The sequence below is a fragment of the Panthera pardus genome, unplaced genomic scaffold (genome assembly GCF_024362965.1).
Source record: "Panthera pardus isolate Hobbes unplaced genomic scaffold, ASM2436296v1 HiC_scaffold_16, whole genome shotgun sequence".
In the NCBI taxonomy this organism is placed as follows: domain Eukaryota; kingdom Metazoa; phylum Chordata; class Mammalia; order Carnivora; family Felidae; genus Panthera; species Panthera pardus.
Genome location: NW_026526721.1, coordinates 155077461 through 155096027, shown reverse-complemented (window position 1 = coordinate 155096027; position 18567 = coordinate 155077461). Strand labels below are relative to the sequence as shown.

Here is an 18567-nt window from a genome sequence, read left to right as displayed (position 1 = left end):
CCCTTGGTACTACTGACATTTTAGGCTGGGTCGGTTTTGGCTGTGGGGCCCAGTACTGTGCATGTAGGTAGCATCACTGGCTTCTACTCTCCCCTCCGGATGCCAGCAGCATCCCTCCCCCGTCATCCTCCGCCCCCTCGAGTTGTTAAAACCCAAAACGTCCCAGACACTGCTGAATGTTCTCGGGGGGACAGAATTACTTCTCCCTGAGAACTATACACAAATGCCCTGGGGAGTAAGAGCAGTGAAGTCCTCTCATAGTCCGAGTGACCGTGGGGAACTGGGACTAGCCAGGCCCCACACAAACTACAAAGTGGGTGAAAGAACTCACTTCTGGGACTTGTGGATGAGTCACTTTGTTCTCTTAAAGGTGCTGGAGGTTACTGTTGAATCATCAACTCCCAAAGACGAATATTAATTTTCATAGAGTACAGCCTGACATCAAAGTGGAGTATACTTTTTCATCTGCCCTAGAATTTGCAATGCCATGTCGCTTTTTTTTTTTTTAATTTTTTTTAACGTTTATTTATTTTTGAGACAGAGAGAGACAGAGCATGAACGGGGGAGGGTCAAAGAGAGAGGGAGACACAGAATCTGAAACAGGCTCCAGGCTCCGAGCTGTCAGCACAGAGCCCGACGCGGGGCTTGAACTCACTGACCACGAGATCACGACCTGAGCCAAAGTCGGCTGGTTAACCGACTGAGCCACCCAGGCGCCCCAAGGCCACATCTCTCTTAATGAGGCATTCCACATTATTACTTTTAATCGACCTACCTTGCTTCCAAATGTATCTTCTTCGGATCATTCCTGGGCAAAATTCCTTTTAATTCCCTTAGATTTGGCCCAAAGAGTCGAAATTACTTGGAAATTTAATCTTGTAGGTTTTTTTTTTTTTTTTTTTTTGATGGTGGTTGTTATTTGGCGTATGGTACATATGTATTGGCACATGAATTTTAGGTTGTCTTATACACAGTTATTAAAAACTTTTAATTGTAGCCTTTATTTATTTATTTTTTTTTCTGGAAAACGTCATCCTTTAGTATGATGAAGTGTCCTCCATTGTGTTTAAGTCTTTTTGGCTTGCATCGTCCGACATCAAGATAACCACCTTTGCATTCTTATTGTTTCACTTGTCTTGTGTATCTTTGTCTGGTCTTATTTATCCTTTCTGAATCACTTCGTTTAAGTGTATCGCTTCGAGGTGACTTTTGAGGCATCATAAACCATACCAGAACTTAGTGGCTTAAATCAAGAGCCATTCAGCTCATAATTCTGTTGTTTGGTTGGCGCGTGTTATCTGGGCTGGCTCGGCTAATCTCTGCTGGGCTTGCTCATGTGTTTGAGGTCAGCAAGGGGGCTGGCCGGTGGCTGGATTCTCTGAGATAGCTTTGCTCACACGTCTAACAGCTAGCTGGTTGTCGGCTAGGCCTGGGAGAGTGACTGGGCCATGTGTCTTTCATAATCCAGCAGGCTAAACTGCACACTCAGAAGTCACAGGGTTTCAAGTGTAGCACGAAGGGACCAGCCCTGATGACCGAAGGGTCACTTGCATTCCAACTGCTGATGCCCACTGGCCAAAGCAATTCACAGCAACAACCCAGACTTAAGGGATGGAGGAAAAGACTCCACGGCTTGATGGGAAAGATTTCGCACACGGCAAAGTCACAGATGAAGGGAGGGTAAGAATTTGTGGCCAATTTTATCATCTATCATATCTAGGTTTTCCTTTGCGAGTCAACATAAAAGTCTTCTCCTTTCAATGGTTGATTTAAACCCAATTACATTTATGATTGTTATGTTCAATGTCAATTTTGTCACACTTTTCAGTGCTTTACTTGTTAAGTGTATCATTATTTTTACTGTTTTTCCCCATTTGGCCTATTTGCTCTTTTTAATTTTCTTCCTCCTTCCTTCCTTCCTTCCTTCCTTCCTTCCTTCCTTCCTTCCTTCCTTCCTTCCTTTTCTTTTTCTTTCTTTCTTTCTTTTCTCTTTTCTTTCTTTCCTTTCTTCCTTCCTTTTCTTTCCTTTTTCTTTCTTTCCTTTCTTTCCTTTTCTTTTCTTCCTTCCTTTTCTTTCCTTTTTCTTTCTTTCTTTCCTTTCTTCTTCCTTCCTTCCTTCCTTCCTTCCTCCCTCTCTCTCTCTCTCTCTCTCTCTCTCTTTGAGAGACAGAATCTTAAGCAGGCTCCACATCCAGCCTGGGACCTGCTGTGGGGCTTGATCTCATACCATGCATGCAATCATGACTTGAGCAGAAATCAACAGTTGGATGCCCAAATGGCTAAGCCACCCAAGTGCCCCTTCTTTTGGTGTTTATGCATATATTTTACCTTATTTATTTATTTTGTATTACTTGATTTTATTTTACACTAGGTGGTGGGCACAAAGCAATCCTCTTAATAAAGTTGACAATTAGCTTCACTCAGAACATTTTTCATAATGCACATTAAAAAAAAAGTATTCATCTAACAAATTGTTCTGCAATCCAAATATACAATAGCTTGGAAAACAACATTTAGAAAACAAAAGCCAATGTAAAAAGACAGATGAAAACAACTAGAGCAGTACAGGTTTTATATGGCTCTGATCTTACAGTTTCCTTGCTGCATCGTCAATGTCAGAAATCTGTTCCTTCAGCTGGCTCCATTGCTCAGGATTTAAAGAAATACCTTTTCTTCCTGGTTTCATTTCACCTTCCGGATCCACCCAATATTCTCTCACATCAATTAGGACTTTCCCTTTAAAGTCTGGAACACTGACATACCTCGTTTTCCCAATCTGAAACTAGTTATCATCTCTGCTGCTGCTCTGCTTAGAGGATGACAGGGCTCTTCACGTCTCACCAGTCTTTGGCTTTACAGGTTTTTCTGGAGTAACTTGCTTTTTCTGCTTTAACTTTCTGTCAACCTCACTGTCAGAATCAGTGCCAGAAAAGCTTGCAGAAACAAGTTCCTTTGGTTTAGGTATCGCCCCGCTCTTGCGGCCGAACAGCCTTCTGCTCACTTGCTTGTAAGTCTCTTTTAGGTAAGCTTTAGATCAGCATGGAGCCCAACGTGGGGGTTTGGGGGTTGAGCTCACGACCCTGAGATCAAGATCTGAGATCACGACCCTGAGATCAAGTGTGTATACACACTTGAAGGTTTACCTTTTTACTAATGCCTTTTTCTTAATTATTTGGTCTCCTTTTTCCTTACTTCCTTCTGCTATTTGGTTTGTCAGGTTTAAATGACATTTGATGGTATCATTTAAATATTTTTTGATTTCCATCACCCACTCACCAATCAGATTACGTATTCTACTTTTCCTTTCTGATATTTGCAATGTACTATGAAATAGGTCCAAAAACTAAGATAGATTAATGGACAGATGGACAGAGGGATGATTAGATAGATGTGTGATAAAGACAGATACATGTCATAATAAGATGTTAACGTTAGAATCTTGTGGTGGATATGTAGGTGTTCTCTTTAAAATTCTATACTGTTTGGGGCGCCTGGGTGGCTCAGTTGGTTGAGCGTCTGACTTCGGCTCAGGTCATGATCTCACGGTCCGTGAGTTCGAGCCCCGCGTTGGGCTCTGTGCTGACAGCTCAGAGCCTGGAGCCTGCACCAGATTTTGTGTCTCCCTCTCTCTCTGACCCTCCCCCATTCATGCTCTGTCTCTGTCTCAAAATAAATAAACATTAAAAAAAAATAAATAGGGGCGCCTGGGTGGCTCAGTCGGTTAAGCATCCGACTTCGGCTCAGGTCACGATCTCACTGTCCGTGGGTTCAAGCCCCGCGTCGGGCTCTGGGCTGATGGCTCAGAGCCTGGAGCCTGCTTCCGATTCTGTGTCTCCCTCTCCCTCTGACCCTCCCCTGTTCATGCTGTCTCTCTCTGTCTCAAAAATAAATAAACGTTAAAAAAAAAATTAAAAAAAAATAAAATTCTATACTGTTTGAAAATTTAAAAATTAAAGCGTAGGGGTAAAAGAACCTAGGAGCCAGCCTGATGGTGTTTCCATTGGCCAAATCATTTTTTTTTTTTCTGTACCAGTAATAATTTATTTTTTTCTTTTTTATTTTTTTCCAATATATGAAGTTTATTGTCAAATTGGTTTCCATACAACACTCAGTGCTCCTCCCAAAAGGTGCCCTCCTCAATACCCATCACCCACCCTCCCCTCCCTCCCACTCCCCCTCAACCCTCAGTTTGTTCTCAGTTTGTTTTTTTTTTAATTTTTTTTTTAACGTTTATTTATTTTTGAGACAGAGAGAGACAGAGCATGAACCGGGGAGGAGCAGAGAGAGAGGGAGACACAGAATCGGAAGCAGGCTCCAGGCTCCGGGCCATCAGCCCAGAGCCCGACGCGGGGCTTGAACTCACCAGCCGTGAGATCGTGACCTGAGCTGAAGTCGGACGCTTAACTGACTGAGCCACCCAGGTGCCCCTGTTCTCAGTTTTTAAGAGTCTCTTATACTTTGGCTCTCTCCCACTCTAATCTCCTTTTTCCATTGGCCAAATCTTAAACAAAATACAGTATCAAAATACATAATGATAGGAATAGAATAGATTATAATCTATGAGTCCATGATGATATGAACAAATTTATAACTGAATGAATAAGTAAATAAATGGGAAAAAAAAGAAAACTCTCCTGTAAACTTACTTACAGAATAATGCCAACTAATAAATATGGGAGGAATGAGGGATAAGAAAATTTCCATTTTGCAATCATCATAGCAACAATAGGTTCAGGGAAGAATCATCAAAGCAAGAAAAAAAATCAGTGGAAAAATGTTTAAGGAGGAACAATATATTTATACAGTCTCAAAGTATAGTCCCACAAATTACTTGTTAATTACAAAGAGAAAATGACTTTTCCAGGAAGAAAAATGGTGGACATCACCTTCAAAAATTAGCATTTAGGGGTACCTGGCTGGCTCAGTCGGTAGAGCGTGCAAGTGTTGATCTTGGGGTTGTTAAGTTTGAGCCCCATGTTGGGTGTAGAGATTTCTTACGAATAAAATCTTAAACAAATTAGGGTTTATTACGACTGTAAAATTTGTTAATAGCATACAAAGCTATGCACTATGATGTATTTCCTTACTTGCTCAGTCTTTTTTCTTAGAGTATCACTGCCATTCTTTTCTTCTTCCTGATATACTTTTTTCTGAAAGCTCCATCATATCAGGTATTGTATCTAATCCCACCAATCTTTCTTTTTTTTTCTCTTTGGGACCTTCCTTCTGGAGGCCTTCATCCTCCTGCTTCAATCTGGCCTGGCTACTCTTTAGGTCTGTTGCACCACTGCCCTTTTAGGCCTTCCCTTAACTGTTCTCTTCTTATAAGCCATCCTCTGTGAGAGTAGAATCAAGACCTCTGTAAATATATACAATGCATTGATCGATTGGCTGCAGAATGCTCTTGATTTAAATTTTGCTTGGCATACAGTAGGAACTCAGAGATACTTGCTGAATGACTTAGTAGGATCATCCAAACGTTACAAATGCTTTGTATCATGAAATTTACAGGTTTGTTTTTTAACACATGGTCATAAATATTAAATAAGCAAAGACAAGAGAAATTATGCATACTTTGCGTATATGCATAATTTTCTTACAAGGAACTCAAGTTTGTTTAGTATGAAGAGGTCCTAGTAACACTTACTGATTGCTCTCTGAATCTGAAACAGAGCTAATGAACGCTGCAGGGAACAGACGAGACACACATTCTTGTGTAGCTGTAAAAGCAAATTCACAGCAAAAGTCAGGGTGACGGGGTGATGGTGTTCCTTGCTCAAGTTGAAATGCTTAAACAAAGATTGGATTTTAGTGAAAGTAGGAGTCTTGAAACATGCCCTCAGTGTTCAGATACTCATAATTTTCAGCTTTCCCAAAATACTTACTTCTATTCATTTTTTTCAAAATAATTCTGATACTTTATCCTTAGAAGTTATCTTACCCACGTAAAGTGACTCTCGTCTAGGAGAGACACTAGTGGCAAGAGGCAGTAGTTATTTAAATAGCTGTGAATGGTATCAGAGAACTGGCAACTGATGGAAACACGAACAGCAGTATTTGGGATGAGAGAGAGGGCTTACCTAGGGAGTAACTGGAGATAAAAGGTTTAATAGTTTCCCTATTTCTCTTTAAAAATTTTGCTGCTATGTGGACAAAATTTACATACCCATATGTGACACATGAGTAATTTTCTTTTTTTGCATACGTGTTGCATTTTTTGGAAAGTTAAATATGCAGATTAAAGAGACAAATATTCTCTATTACATGTTGCAAAAAAACCAGTGCTCCTGCCCCACACCATTTTCTGCTTTCCATTCCTTACACAGGAGACGTAACGTGACATCCTTGCTGCTCTTGATTTCGTCTGTTTGTTTCTACTTCTATCCTATCCTTGAGGCCCCTGTCCCTTACCTACGCAACACTCTAGAGTGTGGAGTAAGGAAGTAATGACATCTCGTTTACCTTCTGCCCTTTACCCTCTCACTCTTCCTCTCAGCCCCCAAAGCGCTTCTCTTTCTTGCAGTGCACGAACTTTCCTTACACCAAACCCTTGTCCTATTTACCCTTTCATTCATTCATTGTAAACACTCTCTTTTGTGGCCTTATGGGCTTGGTTTATATCAGCCTCTTTCCTCCCAAACAAAGCTGGACTCCTCCCAAAATAACAAGTGCTTACCTTCCGGCTATTGTCTCAATATGGACTTCAAAAACTCTTATTTTGAAATTCAAACCTGTTTTCATCGGGTTTGCTCCTTCCAAAGATGCAAGTATTTCCACTGGTTCAATCGGTGGGGTGACGATGGGCCCACCAGAACTATAGATTATCAGGGAGAAAAATCTACTGATTTAACATCCCCCCAAAACATTACACTGAGGCTACTATACTCTAATAATGCATTTTATGAAGTTTCATTACACAGATGGAATATCAATATTGCCACTAGCAAGTTCAGAAGCAGTGAAACTCATCCTTGGAATGCATCACCAGTGCTCCTTAACATCCAGCCCTCCCTTCCTTCCTGGGCACCAAGAAGACTATCCTTCCCAGTCCCACTGCATTTTGATGGGGCCAGGTGAGAGGGTCTAGCCAGTGAAATGTGAGTGGAAGTGACGGCTGAGGCAGTGAAAAACTGCTGTGTGATGCCGTAGATTTCCTCTTCCCCTCTGAAAGTGGTGTCTCATGTTGAGATAATTGAGTTACAAGATCAAAGTAGTCTGGATCACTAAGACGCTTCTTGGAGGACAGCGACCCTGGAGAGTTTACGATGTTAAGATACTGAGATTCTGGAATTGTTTTTCAGTGTTTACAAAGCAACTTTATTGATGTGTGAACATGCTTGACAGAATATGAAGAAAAGAAAAAAATAATGAGATACAAAATTGCACACACAGAGACATGAGAATTATCCAAAGAAAATATATGTGCAGAGAAGGAAGTGCAAAGAATTTTGCTTAAAGAAAACATCCAGCTTGTGGAATCGCAGCGTTTTATTTTACATGTGATTCTTCAAATGTGCCAAATTTTCTAGAGAAGGCATGTTATGCTCTGAAGACAGAAAAGAGAAATGTTTTGAAATGACACTAGAAGAGCAGGGGGGAGGGGGAGGAAAAGAAATGGATGAAAGCTGGAAAAGAGGCATGGAGGAGTATACTGGAAAGGGAGAAATTCAGGCCACTTCCCCGAACACTGCACTCACCGCAGGCTCTGTGCCAGGCACAGCACAGGCCCCGTGGCAAACAGAAAATAAGAGTATGAGGACCACCACCACCCCTGGAGCTTTGGTCTGGGGAGAGGCTGGGAAATAGCAGCCTTCCGAGTACCTATGCTGTGTGCCCGAGCCAAAGGGAAATCGGGGGCTGTGGGGAGGTGGGGTGTAGGGAGATGCAGGAAGGCTTCCTGTAGGAGGCAACTTGAGCTGTCTTGAATGAGCTCTAGAAGATCGCCTGGTACAGGGAGGATGATGAGAAGGAGTGAATGAGAGGAGACAGACATCCCCGAGGAGGCTAGTTGTTGAATTTTGTCACAAGAGACAGTTATGAAATTCGTTATTATCAGAACACAAGCATATGCCATCCTTCCTTGGCCACTGGCCTACTGCTTAATTAATGATTCTTGCCTAACTAACTACGCTGGCTTATTATCAAATTAATGAGGGTACCTCTTATTGAGAAAGGTTGTCATTTTGATAGTAGAAATCTAAATTTTTTTTTTACAAGCCGTGAAACTTTAATTTACTCATTCAAAAATATTTACTGAGTGCCTACCACGTGCCTAGTGCTGGATATAACAGTACTTAAAAAACAAAACAAAACATTTTTGCCCTTACAGAGCTTATATTCTAGTGGGGAAGTCAGACAAATATTAAATCAACAGCAACAAAAATACTTCCTAGTTAGGTAAGTGTTTTGAAGGAAATAAACAATGGCTGAGTTAGACAGTAACAAGGGGGGAGTAATGGGGAGGAGACATTTCAACCTACACATGAAGAAAGTGGGGAGGAAGTTGTAAGTCATATGAGGAAAGACAGATCTTAGTGATTTTGAGAACTGAAATAAGACCAACGTGACCGGGCAGTAATAAATGAGGAACAAGTGGCAACATATGAAGTTGAAGAGATACGCAGAAATAGATCATGCTGTGGTAAGGAGTTTAGATTTTATTCTAAGTTCCATCAGACAGGATCGCCTTATCTTCCCTTGACCAATGCTGCGCAGTTAACTACATCTGTGTTCATTTCCCACCTGCCTCAACAAATGATTTATCCCACATCTTTCTGATGGTTAATCGCCCCCTTCCACCCTCCGTGTTATGGTTGCCCTTTCCTCTCCTCTTTTCATGCACTTTGCTTCTCGGGCTCTTCTGAATCCCCAGTGCATCAGTTCTGTGACCCAACCTATAGGATAATCTATCATCTTCAGTCTTAAAAATACACCTAATCTGATACTATCCTTCCTAATTGATAGCTTCTGACCTATTTCTATTTCTTCGTGTTCCTTTATAGTCCCAGGGTTTTAAAAATCAGCTGACTGCTGATTCCCAAACAAGACCTCTCCCACAAGCTCTAATCCCATATACCCAGTTGCCAATTTATTGACTCCACTTGAACGGCTGGGTACAAACACTCCCGATCCCCTCCCCCATCAGTGGATTATACATCAGTTCTCCTTGTATCAGTAAATGATTCTACTGACCACTCAGAAGTTCAGGCACCAAAACCAGGTGTCATCCTTGATCACTCCCTTCTCTTCACCTTCCTATCCTGTTTATCAGTAAATTCTTCAATTTGTAACTCAAAAACACATCAACTTAGCTCATTCCTGCTAATGTTACCTTTCGTGATCTCGTTTGGATTTCTGAAACCATCTCATGATTTACTTCTCTGCTTTCACCTTGCCTTTCTTTAATGCATTGTCTACATAGCAAAGTGGTTGTTTTATTTTAACCTAGAATCTTTTACTAAAAAGATGAAAATTGTAGGGGCGCCTGGGTGACCTTTGGCTCAGGTCATGATCTCACGGTTTGTGGGTTCTAGCCCCTTATTGGGCTCTGTGCTGACAGCTCGGAGCCAGGAACCTGTTTCTGATTCTGCCTCTTTCTGCCCATCCCCCATTTGTGCTCTGTCTCTTCCTGCCTCTCAAAAATAAATAAATGTTAAAAAACAATAAATGAAAATTGTGGTAAAATAAACTTTTATAACAAAAGTAGTATGTATGATGGGCAAAACCCATAAATATAGAGAGCTGATGGGGGGGATGGGGAAAATGGGTGAAGGGCCATGGGAGGAGAGGAGACATAGGCTTCCAGTTATGGAATGAATAAGTCACAGGTATAAAAGGTACAGCATAGGGGACAGAGTCAACGGTATGATCATCGCACTGTATGGTGACAAGCTAGCGACACTTGTGGTGAGCACAGCATAATTTGCAGACTTGTCAAAATCACTATATTGTACACCTGAAACGAATGTAACATTGTGTGTAAGCTATACTCCAATATAAAAATTAATTTAAAAAGCTTCGCAAAACTCAACCATTATAAAAAAAGGTACACAATAAAGAAAACAAAAATATACATTTCTACTTCTAAAGATTAAACTGCTAAAACCTTCCAGCATAATCCTAGATATTTTTTGTAGTACACAAATACACATATATGCATTTTGTAACCAAAGTGAGATACCGTAACATACATACTGTTCCGTGACTTGCTCTTTTCAGTTAATAATCTCCATCTTTCCATGGCAATACATTTGCATCTTATATTCAGTCCCTCGATATCGAAATTTCTTCAACCGTCCTGAAAATGCATTTTGTAGGGAGCCTCTTCGTACTAGGATTCAATCTGCTCTTATGTACCCTAAATTTTTTTGTTTTTTCATACAGCAGTGGCTTTTTTCATAACGATCCATCGTTGAAGAGATGGAGCCGGTTGTCCTGCAGAATATTCCACCTCTTGGATGTTTGGTTACTTCCTATGGATCATTTCGTTTGCTCCCGTATCCCCTGTATTTCTAATAAGCTGTTTGTTAGGTGCAAAGGCTTGATAGACTCAAGTTACACATTTTTGCCTGGAATATATCATAGATGATATTGTATACTTCATGCTACATCCCATCAAGAGATACGACATCAGATTGATGCACAGGGTGGCCTTTTTAAAACGTAAACCGTATCATGTCGATATCGCCTAAATCCCACTTATGGCTTCCTTGGCATTTATTCCGTAATACAAATTCTGTAACTTGGCCTACAGGTTCTGAATGACTGATGCTTGCTTACTCTTCTAACTTTATTTTATCCCATTCCCTGTGTGGTTTTTAAGTTTTTGCCACCGTTTACTTCAACTTCCCGAACAAGGGAAGTGTTTGCTTCCTGGGGACTTGGCACTTGCAACCCCATCGGTGTGCGAGATTCTCCTTTGCCACTCTTCCCCTCTTCTAATGTCAAGCATCATCTCAAAGTGCAGGTCGTTTTCAGTTGACCCCAGAGAAGCCTACTCTGATCGTCTTGTTTAAATGAGGTTCTTCCAAGGGACCCTAACACCCTACGCTCCGAGCACCCTGTTTTTCCTACCATACTCGGGACACTTTGTACACCTTAGTTTCTGTGTCCTTACCTGCCTGTAAGTTGCATTGCACCGTGGCAGGGACCTTGCCTATAAGGCTCACTGTGCCCTCAGTCCTGGTGTATAGCAATGCGTGGCGTGAACTACCATAGGTCACAACTACCCCGAGGCTGCAACGTCTCGGACAGGTCGCCGCAAACTCTCGTAGGGGCCAGTAACAACACTTCACCGACAAGTTGCTCGAGTGGAGGCATCGTGGCTTTTCCGTGAAGGCGCCGCAAGCAGCGCGCTGGAAGGAGAGGCTTCCGCTTGCGAAAGAAAAATCCAGCCCCCCGCGGAGACGCGGGCGCGGCTCCGCGGCCCCGCCCGCCTCACGTGACTGCGGGCGGCGCGCCCCACTGCGCCTGCGCGGGAGCTCCCGGAAGTGGCCGGACCCACAGCTCGGGCGGAGAACCCGTCCGTCGGTTCGTCGGTCCGCCGGTCCGCCAGCCGGGTCGTCCGCGCGCCTCGGCCCTCGTCGGCGTCCCGCGCGGCCTGTGCGGCCCGAACCGCGGCCGAGGTGCCCGCCATGGCGACGTTCATCTCGGTCCAGCTGAAGAAGACCTCGGAGGTGGACCTGGCCAAGCCGCTGGTGAAGTTCATCCAGCAGACGTACCCGAGCGGCGGCGAGGAGCAGGCCCAGTACTGCCGCGCGGCGGAGGAGCTCAGCAAGCTGCGCCGCGCCGCGCTCGGCCGCCCGCTGGACAAGCACGAGGGCGCTCTCGAGACGCTCCTGAGGTGGGCCCGGGGGCGAGCGGTCGGGGGGTGGTCCGCGGCCCGCCGCCCCCGCGTCCCCCTCCCCCGCGTCCCCCTCCGCCCGTGCGGGGCCCCTCCCCCGCCCGCACGGCCCGGCCCGGCCGCCGCGCCCAGGCTGGGCCGGGCGCGTAGGTGTGGCCCGCATTCCTCCTCGGTGAGCTGGAAGCGGCCCCGCGGGCCGCCGCTCGCCCTGCCCTCCCGTCCGGCCCGCCCGCCCGCGCCGGCCCCGGCCCCGGCCCCGGCCCCGGCTCTGCTGGGACTCGGGCCATCGGATGCCCGGCGCGAACGGGGTTGCCCGCGTGCCGCGCGCTCTCGCCGCATTTTCCCACGAGTAATTGCCCCCACTTTTTGGGGGGTCTCCGAGACACCGCCCTTCCCCCCATTTTTGCGTCGCCGCGCAACTTTCCGGCCGGGTTAGGATTTCCTAACCGTAGTCGTTTGAGGGAAGTGGGAGAATTGGGACACTGGGTCGGACGTCTAGGACTGACCGCGTTATTGTCACTCGGCCTGAGCCACCTTTTTGAGTTCGTTATAATCGCACGGCGGAGAATTCCCAGCGTTAGGAGCTGCGGTTATTTGAAATTAAACTCGAGAGGTTGTTGAAAATCAGTTTTTTTTTTTTCTTCCCCGAGCAGGTAGGCGCCCAAGGGAGTGAATTTGTTATGCTAACAAATGCTTGTGCAGCTCATGCTGTATTTAATGAGGGTTCCGTTTGCGGTACTTTTTCGGATCGGATGACAACGTTTTCATGTAACTTAGCGGTTCAAAATGTGCTTTTGCCTACCTTTGAACAGCCTCGTTTCTTACGTGTTACATATTCTCCTTGTCTCACCGGACAGACACAGCTGTATTAGGATGCAAGGAGAAGCCCTGGTTAAACTAGTTTATTTATTTGTTCTGGTATCTGAAAAGTGTAGGGATAGTGCTTCTTTAGGTTTAAGAACCACTTAAGCCTAAAGAATCTTGCACCCATGATGATTCCCTTTTAGGTGAATTTTGTTTCTGTATTGGGAGACATGCCCCCCGCCCCCCCCAGCTCTAACTGTGGTTACAATGGTCCGTAATACATAAATAAGAGAGTGCTTTTCTCCTTCTCTCTGGCGAAGTCCATGGCAGGCCTCTGATTGGGTTGGCTCTTGCCCACTTATGAGTGGAAATGTACTAATTTGCTTGCCCTTGTGTGAGTCACCCTCTGCTATAACTTTTCCATCCCACATGGATCAAAAGAGGTAGTAATAGGGACTGGGGGAGGGCTGGTTCCTCCAAGGGAGGATACTGAATAGATTGCCCAGAGAGATTAGGACCCTTTGGTGTCCTTTTTTTTTTGTTTGTTTTTGTTTATTTTGAGCGAGCACAAGTCGGGGAGGAAGAGAGAGAGAGAGACAGAGAGACAGAGAGAGAATCCCAAGCAGGCTCTGCACTGTCAGTGGCAGAGCCAGATGCGGGGCTCAAAGTTAGGAACGGTGAGATCATGACCCCAGCCGCAACGTAGAATTGGATGCTTATCTGACTGAGCCACCCAGTGGCTCAGTATCATTTTTAAAGATAGGACTGTCGGGTTGCCAAGATCATTAGTTTGAGACTTAGTAGGAGCTTTTTGTTAAGGTAACCTAGGAATTCTTAGTCATTGTTTTTAGAACTAACTTACTTAAAAAAAAAATGCAAAGTGAGTTTTTAAAAAGGGCATTTGTTTTGAGAGGCAGAGGAGGGGCAGAGAGGGAGAGAGAGAATCCCAAGCAGGCTCTGTGCTGTCAGATCAGAGCCTGAATTCAGGGCTTGATCTCCTCCCACACTGTGAAATCATTACCTGGGTGGAAACCAAGAGTTAGGTGCTTAACTGACTGAGCCACTCAGGTTCCCCTCCAAAGTGATTTTTATGTAGACCAGAATAGTATTTAGTGAGGATTTTCCATTAGTAGTATTAAGAAAGCAAGGGATGTGGCGTAACAAACACTGTGATAACAGATTTGTTAAATAGATTGTTTGGTCCCAGCTCTTAAGGAGCTTAGAGCTTTCAGAGGCAATTGGTGCACAATTTCAAGACTAACAGACAAGAGGGGGGGCCTGGGTGGCTCAGTCAGTTAAGCATCCAACTGTTGATTTCAGTTCAGGTCATGGTCTCATGATTTCTGAGTTGAAGCCCTGCATCGGGCTCCTCACAGACAGAGCAGATGCTTGGGATTCTCTCTCTCTCCCTCTCTCTCTGCCCCTCCCCTGTTTCTACTCTCTTTTTCAAAAAACTTAAAAAAGACTAACATACAAGAGGGAGTAGTGGATAGTGGTTGTGATAGAGTTCTGCTGTGAACTTTTAAAACTTCATTCATTTGTTCAATCCTTATTTTTTTAGGCATAAATGTGAGAACTATTCCTAGGTACTAAGGTCGTTGCAGAGATCGTGTCTTTGAAACTAACCGTGTTTCATCATCATCTCTATATTATTCTCTCCTAGCCCTTTCATTCAACAACTATATTTTTTTCACTTGCCCTTCTAGTGTGCTAGGATAGGCTAATAGATATATACTACAGTCTATTAAATTTTATGATGCAGGTGTATATAAAAGTTCCTTGGGTATATATGCTGTAAAAATCAAACAGTTGTGACATGTTCGTTCAATCAAGCAAGCAGAATATCTTTATTTTTTAAAAAAATGTTATTATTATTTTTAAGTAGGCTCCACACTCCACATGGGGCTTGAACTCATGACCCCGAGATCAAGACTCACATGCTCTACCAACTGAGCCGGCCAGGTGTCCCTGGAATATCTTACTTTGTTTGTTTTTAAAGTTCTTCTATTTTGGTAGAGACAGCGCAAGTGGGGGAGGGGGCAGAGGTCAAGGGAGAGAGAGCATCCCAAGCAGGCTCCGTGCTGCCTGTGCAGAGCCCAACGTGGAGCTCAAACTCAGGAACCTCGAGGGGGAGGAGGGAAACTTCAGATCTCAGTGTGTGTGTCTTTTTGCGGCAGTCAGTTTTTTTTTTTTTAAAGAGAGAAAGCTTCCGGTCTCCTTCCATGAAAAAGCCTGGTTGTCAGCTTTCTGAAATTTGACCAAGGGGAAACGGAGGTTGGGGATTTCAGCAGTCATACATGCAGTCTTTTATGTCATCTGGTTTAGGGTGACACCTGTATTAGGCTTGGATTCAGCTGCATGTAGTAGATCCCAAGTTATCAGTTCAATTATGATTTTCTTCCGGTGAAGAGTTGGTAGATAGGTAGTTCTGGTCATCCGAGGCTGGTGTAGTGCTTCTGTGAAGTTCATCAGGCTCCGGCGGCGTCCGGCCGTCTGCTCTGTAAAGCCTAGAGTCTTCGTTCTCAAGGCCCAGATAGGAGTCATACCCAAGTTTCAGATCGTAGGAAAGACGGGAGAAAGGCAGAGGGCTCAGTTTCCAGAATATTTCCTGGAAGCTGCCCCCTAGCACCTTGCTCATGTTACTGGCTTTTAGCGTGTGTCCACATCACAGAAGGGTAGGATAGAAAAAGGGAGCTTTATTAAGGGCAGCCACATACCCAGCTGAAATGTGGGGTTCTATTAGTAAGGAAGAAGGAGACAGAGTGATGCAGGCATTTAGCACTGCCAGCCATGGCCTCTCAGTCCCCATCCTCCCCACTTACTTGTGCTTGATCCCCCAGCTTCGCTGTGTTTGACATCCTTAACATTTTCCTCAGTCGAGGAGTTGGGAGCCTGATGGTTTCTTTCAAAGATTTTCAACCATTCCTTCTCTTCCCAGACTCATACTGGATTCCTTTTTTGAGTGGTGCCTCCTGTTTCTTAATTTAGATCCTTTCTGGCTTCTCCGGCATGATTTGGCTTCTACTTTGTTAGCTCCCTCTCCTCTAGGCAATTAGAGTTTCAGCTTTCTCTCTCTGCTTCATTCCTTCACTCCTCATATTTTAGAAAATTTCCTGAAACCTCTTGTATGCTATTGGGCCGTTTCCCGTTGTCTTTGTCCTTGTGCATTGACATCTTGAAAATTTTTTATTCTTTTTTTTAGTGGAATTTTGGGAGGGAACAGAGAAGGGTGTTGATTCAGATCTCCGGTTAACTGGGAGAGGGTTGTTTATATTTTCATCTCTCCACAGTGGTTTTATTAATTTACCTTCCCAGGGCGCTGGGTGCCTCAGTTGGTTAAATGTCTTACTTCAGCTCAAATCATGATCTCACGGTTCATGGGTTCAAGCCTCGCATCAGGCTCTGTGCTGACAGCTTGGAGCCTGGAGCCTGTTTCAGATTCCGTTTCCCTCTCTCTCTGCCCCTGCCCCATTCATGCTCGCTCTCTCTCTCTCTGTCAAAAATAAATAAACATTTAAAAAAAAAACTTGACATAATTTACATTCCCATCAACACCTATGTGTGAGTTTTTTATTCCTCTGCATTCTGGCTGATACTTGCAGGTTAATTATTTTTATTTTTTTATTTTTTAGGGAGAGAGAGCAAGAGAGAGCACGAGTGGGGGAGAGAGCACGAGTGGGGGAGAGGGGCAGAGAGAGAGAGAGAGACAGAGAGACTATCTTAAGCAGGTTCCATGCTCAGCGCAGAGCCTGATGTAGGGCTTAATCCCACAACCTTAGAATCATGACCTGAGCCAAAATCAAGAGTCAGATGCTCAACCAACTGAACCACTGGGTGCCCTGTTAGTAACTTAAATTATTGCTTTTTGCTAAACAATGGATGAGAGATAGTACCTTGTTTTCCACTGTATTGCCCTGATTTCTCTGAGGTAGAGCATCTTACATTTACTGGTGTCACTTAATTTCTTTTTCTGTGAATGGCCTGTTCTTTTTCTTTGCCCATTTTCTGGGTTGCTTGTTTTTTTCCTTACCTGATTTTTAGGAGTTTTTTTTACATTTTCTGGTTGTTTATTCTTTTTCCATTATGTGTCTGTGTCTTATTTCTTAATTGTGTTTATGATACCTTTTGTCAAACGGAAGTTCTTGCAAAATGTTTTTTTCATAATTGATAGTTGCAATTTTTTCTTACTCTTAATGTGCATATGTTATGTGTGATTCCCCCCTTGATCAGATTTGCTAAGGGTTTGAAGCTACCATTTTTTTTTTTTAAAACCAAGTCTGTTTTCTTAATTTCTTTTTTGTGTTTTGGTTTCTTCACTGCCTTTGTCATTCACTTTTGTTTTCTCTTTCTTATTGTATTGAATGATTAGTTTCTCATCATTTTTGTTTTTCTCATACATTTATTTTAGGAGTGTATGCTTTTTCTCAGTCTACTTTGGCTGCATCAGTTGGTTTTGATATTAATATTTTCATTGACATTTATTTTTAAATAGTTTGTAATTTTAGTTTTGTTTTCCCTAACTTGAGTCATTTATGTACATTTCTGTAAAAATTCTAACTGTTATTCTCTTGTGGGTTAGTGTTTAGTTTGTTGCGTTATGGTAGTATTTTCATTTGTAGTAAATAAAGTTGATGGAACTAGTCTCATAGTTTCTGAATTTTTTTCAAGCGCTAATGTTTTTTATAGATCAGGAAAAGAAAATGTTGCTGTTCCACTTTACTTCACAGCTGTTGCTAACATTCTGATTGTTGGTTTGGGAGTGAGGATATTAAGATAATTTTAGCACTAATGACACTCCTACAGATTTGTTATTCAAATAGTGTGGAGGAAGTAAAGATATGTAATAGTTGGCCCTTGGTCTCAAGGAATATCTGTACTTGGCAGACCTTGATTTGGCTCAGTAATTTTATTCTGCGTAGATGAATAAACATAATTTAAAGGAAGATTTAAAATCCGATTTGTTTTTCTGTATTCTCACTTCTAATGTTTCCTAAATAGGAAAGCTTGTCAGGACAGTCTTCATTCTGTGTAACCTTAAGGAGAATCTTGTGCACACAGAAGGTTTAAGCCCGCACAGTTGACTCTGTGGCAGAATTAAGCTAAGATCCAGACCTCTTGACTCCCTGACTAGTTTTTACTATACTCTGCTGCAAAATGCTTCATTAATGAGTCTCCATGTGATAAATTGGGTGAAGAAAGAAGTGTGAAATAAGGTTCTGGAAGGATCTATGAACTCTGACCAATACGCGGTCCAACTCTTCGCATTCTCTTGTTTCTCTTTCTGGTTGGCGGTTGGGGGTTGCACAGCCCTAAGTACTGACTGGAGCCGTACAGGTCATGAGAATTTGCACTGCACTGTCACTTTGGCTAGTGTGGACTGGTTCTCAATCTCCATGTGTTCCCCCTAAACTTCTTTCTTTTAATTATTTTTTTAGTGTTTTCTTTTTGAGAGAGAGACACACAGAGGTGAGCGGAGGAGGGACTGAGAGAGAGGGCGACACAGTCTGAAGCAGGCTTCAGGGTCCGAGCTGTCAGCACAGGGCCCGACGTGGGGCTTGAACGCACCAAGCGTGAGGTCATGACCTGAGCAGAAGTCGGACGCTTAACTGACTGAGCCACCCAGGTGCCCTGTCCCACCCACCCCTGAACCTTAAAACTACAGTTTCCAATCGAGTCTGTCTTTGGTATGTTCAAAGAAATGAATTCATTTCCTAGGTTTTTTTTTCCCCCATGAGATTTGAGAAATTGAGCTATTGGATATTTGCTGTAGGTGACTGGGTTTTATAAAATACCGAAGAACGTATAAAGGCAGTTCTGAATAGTTGCAAAATAATGATCTGCAGCCACCGTTTGTGTCACATGTACTATGTATCAACACTATCCTAAGAATCTAGTACGGTATCTTTTTCTCATGCTTAAAT

General features: G+C 43.4%; 1 protein-coding gene and 1 pseudogene across 2 annotated transcripts in view; one reads left to right on the top strand and one right to left on the bottom strand.

Annotated features, from left to right (window-relative positions):
* Positions 1–2415: 2415 nt before the first annotated feature.
* Positions 2416–11635, bottom strand: LOC109248840 (activated RNA polymerase II transcriptional coactivator p15-like; annotated as a pseudogene).
* PDCD6IP (programmed cell death 6 interacting protein) overlaps positions 11486–18567 on the top strand; it is a 71208-nt gene continuing 64126 nt past the window's right edge. For both annotated transcript variants that reach the window (XM_019418603.2, XM_019418602.2), the window contains exon 1: positions 11486–11842. In XM_019418603.2, the coding sequence (XP_019274148.2) occupies positions 11634–11842 (209 nt within the window). In that variant the 5' untranslated portion in view covers positions 11486–11633. The remainder of the gene's footprint in view (positions 11843–18567) is intronic.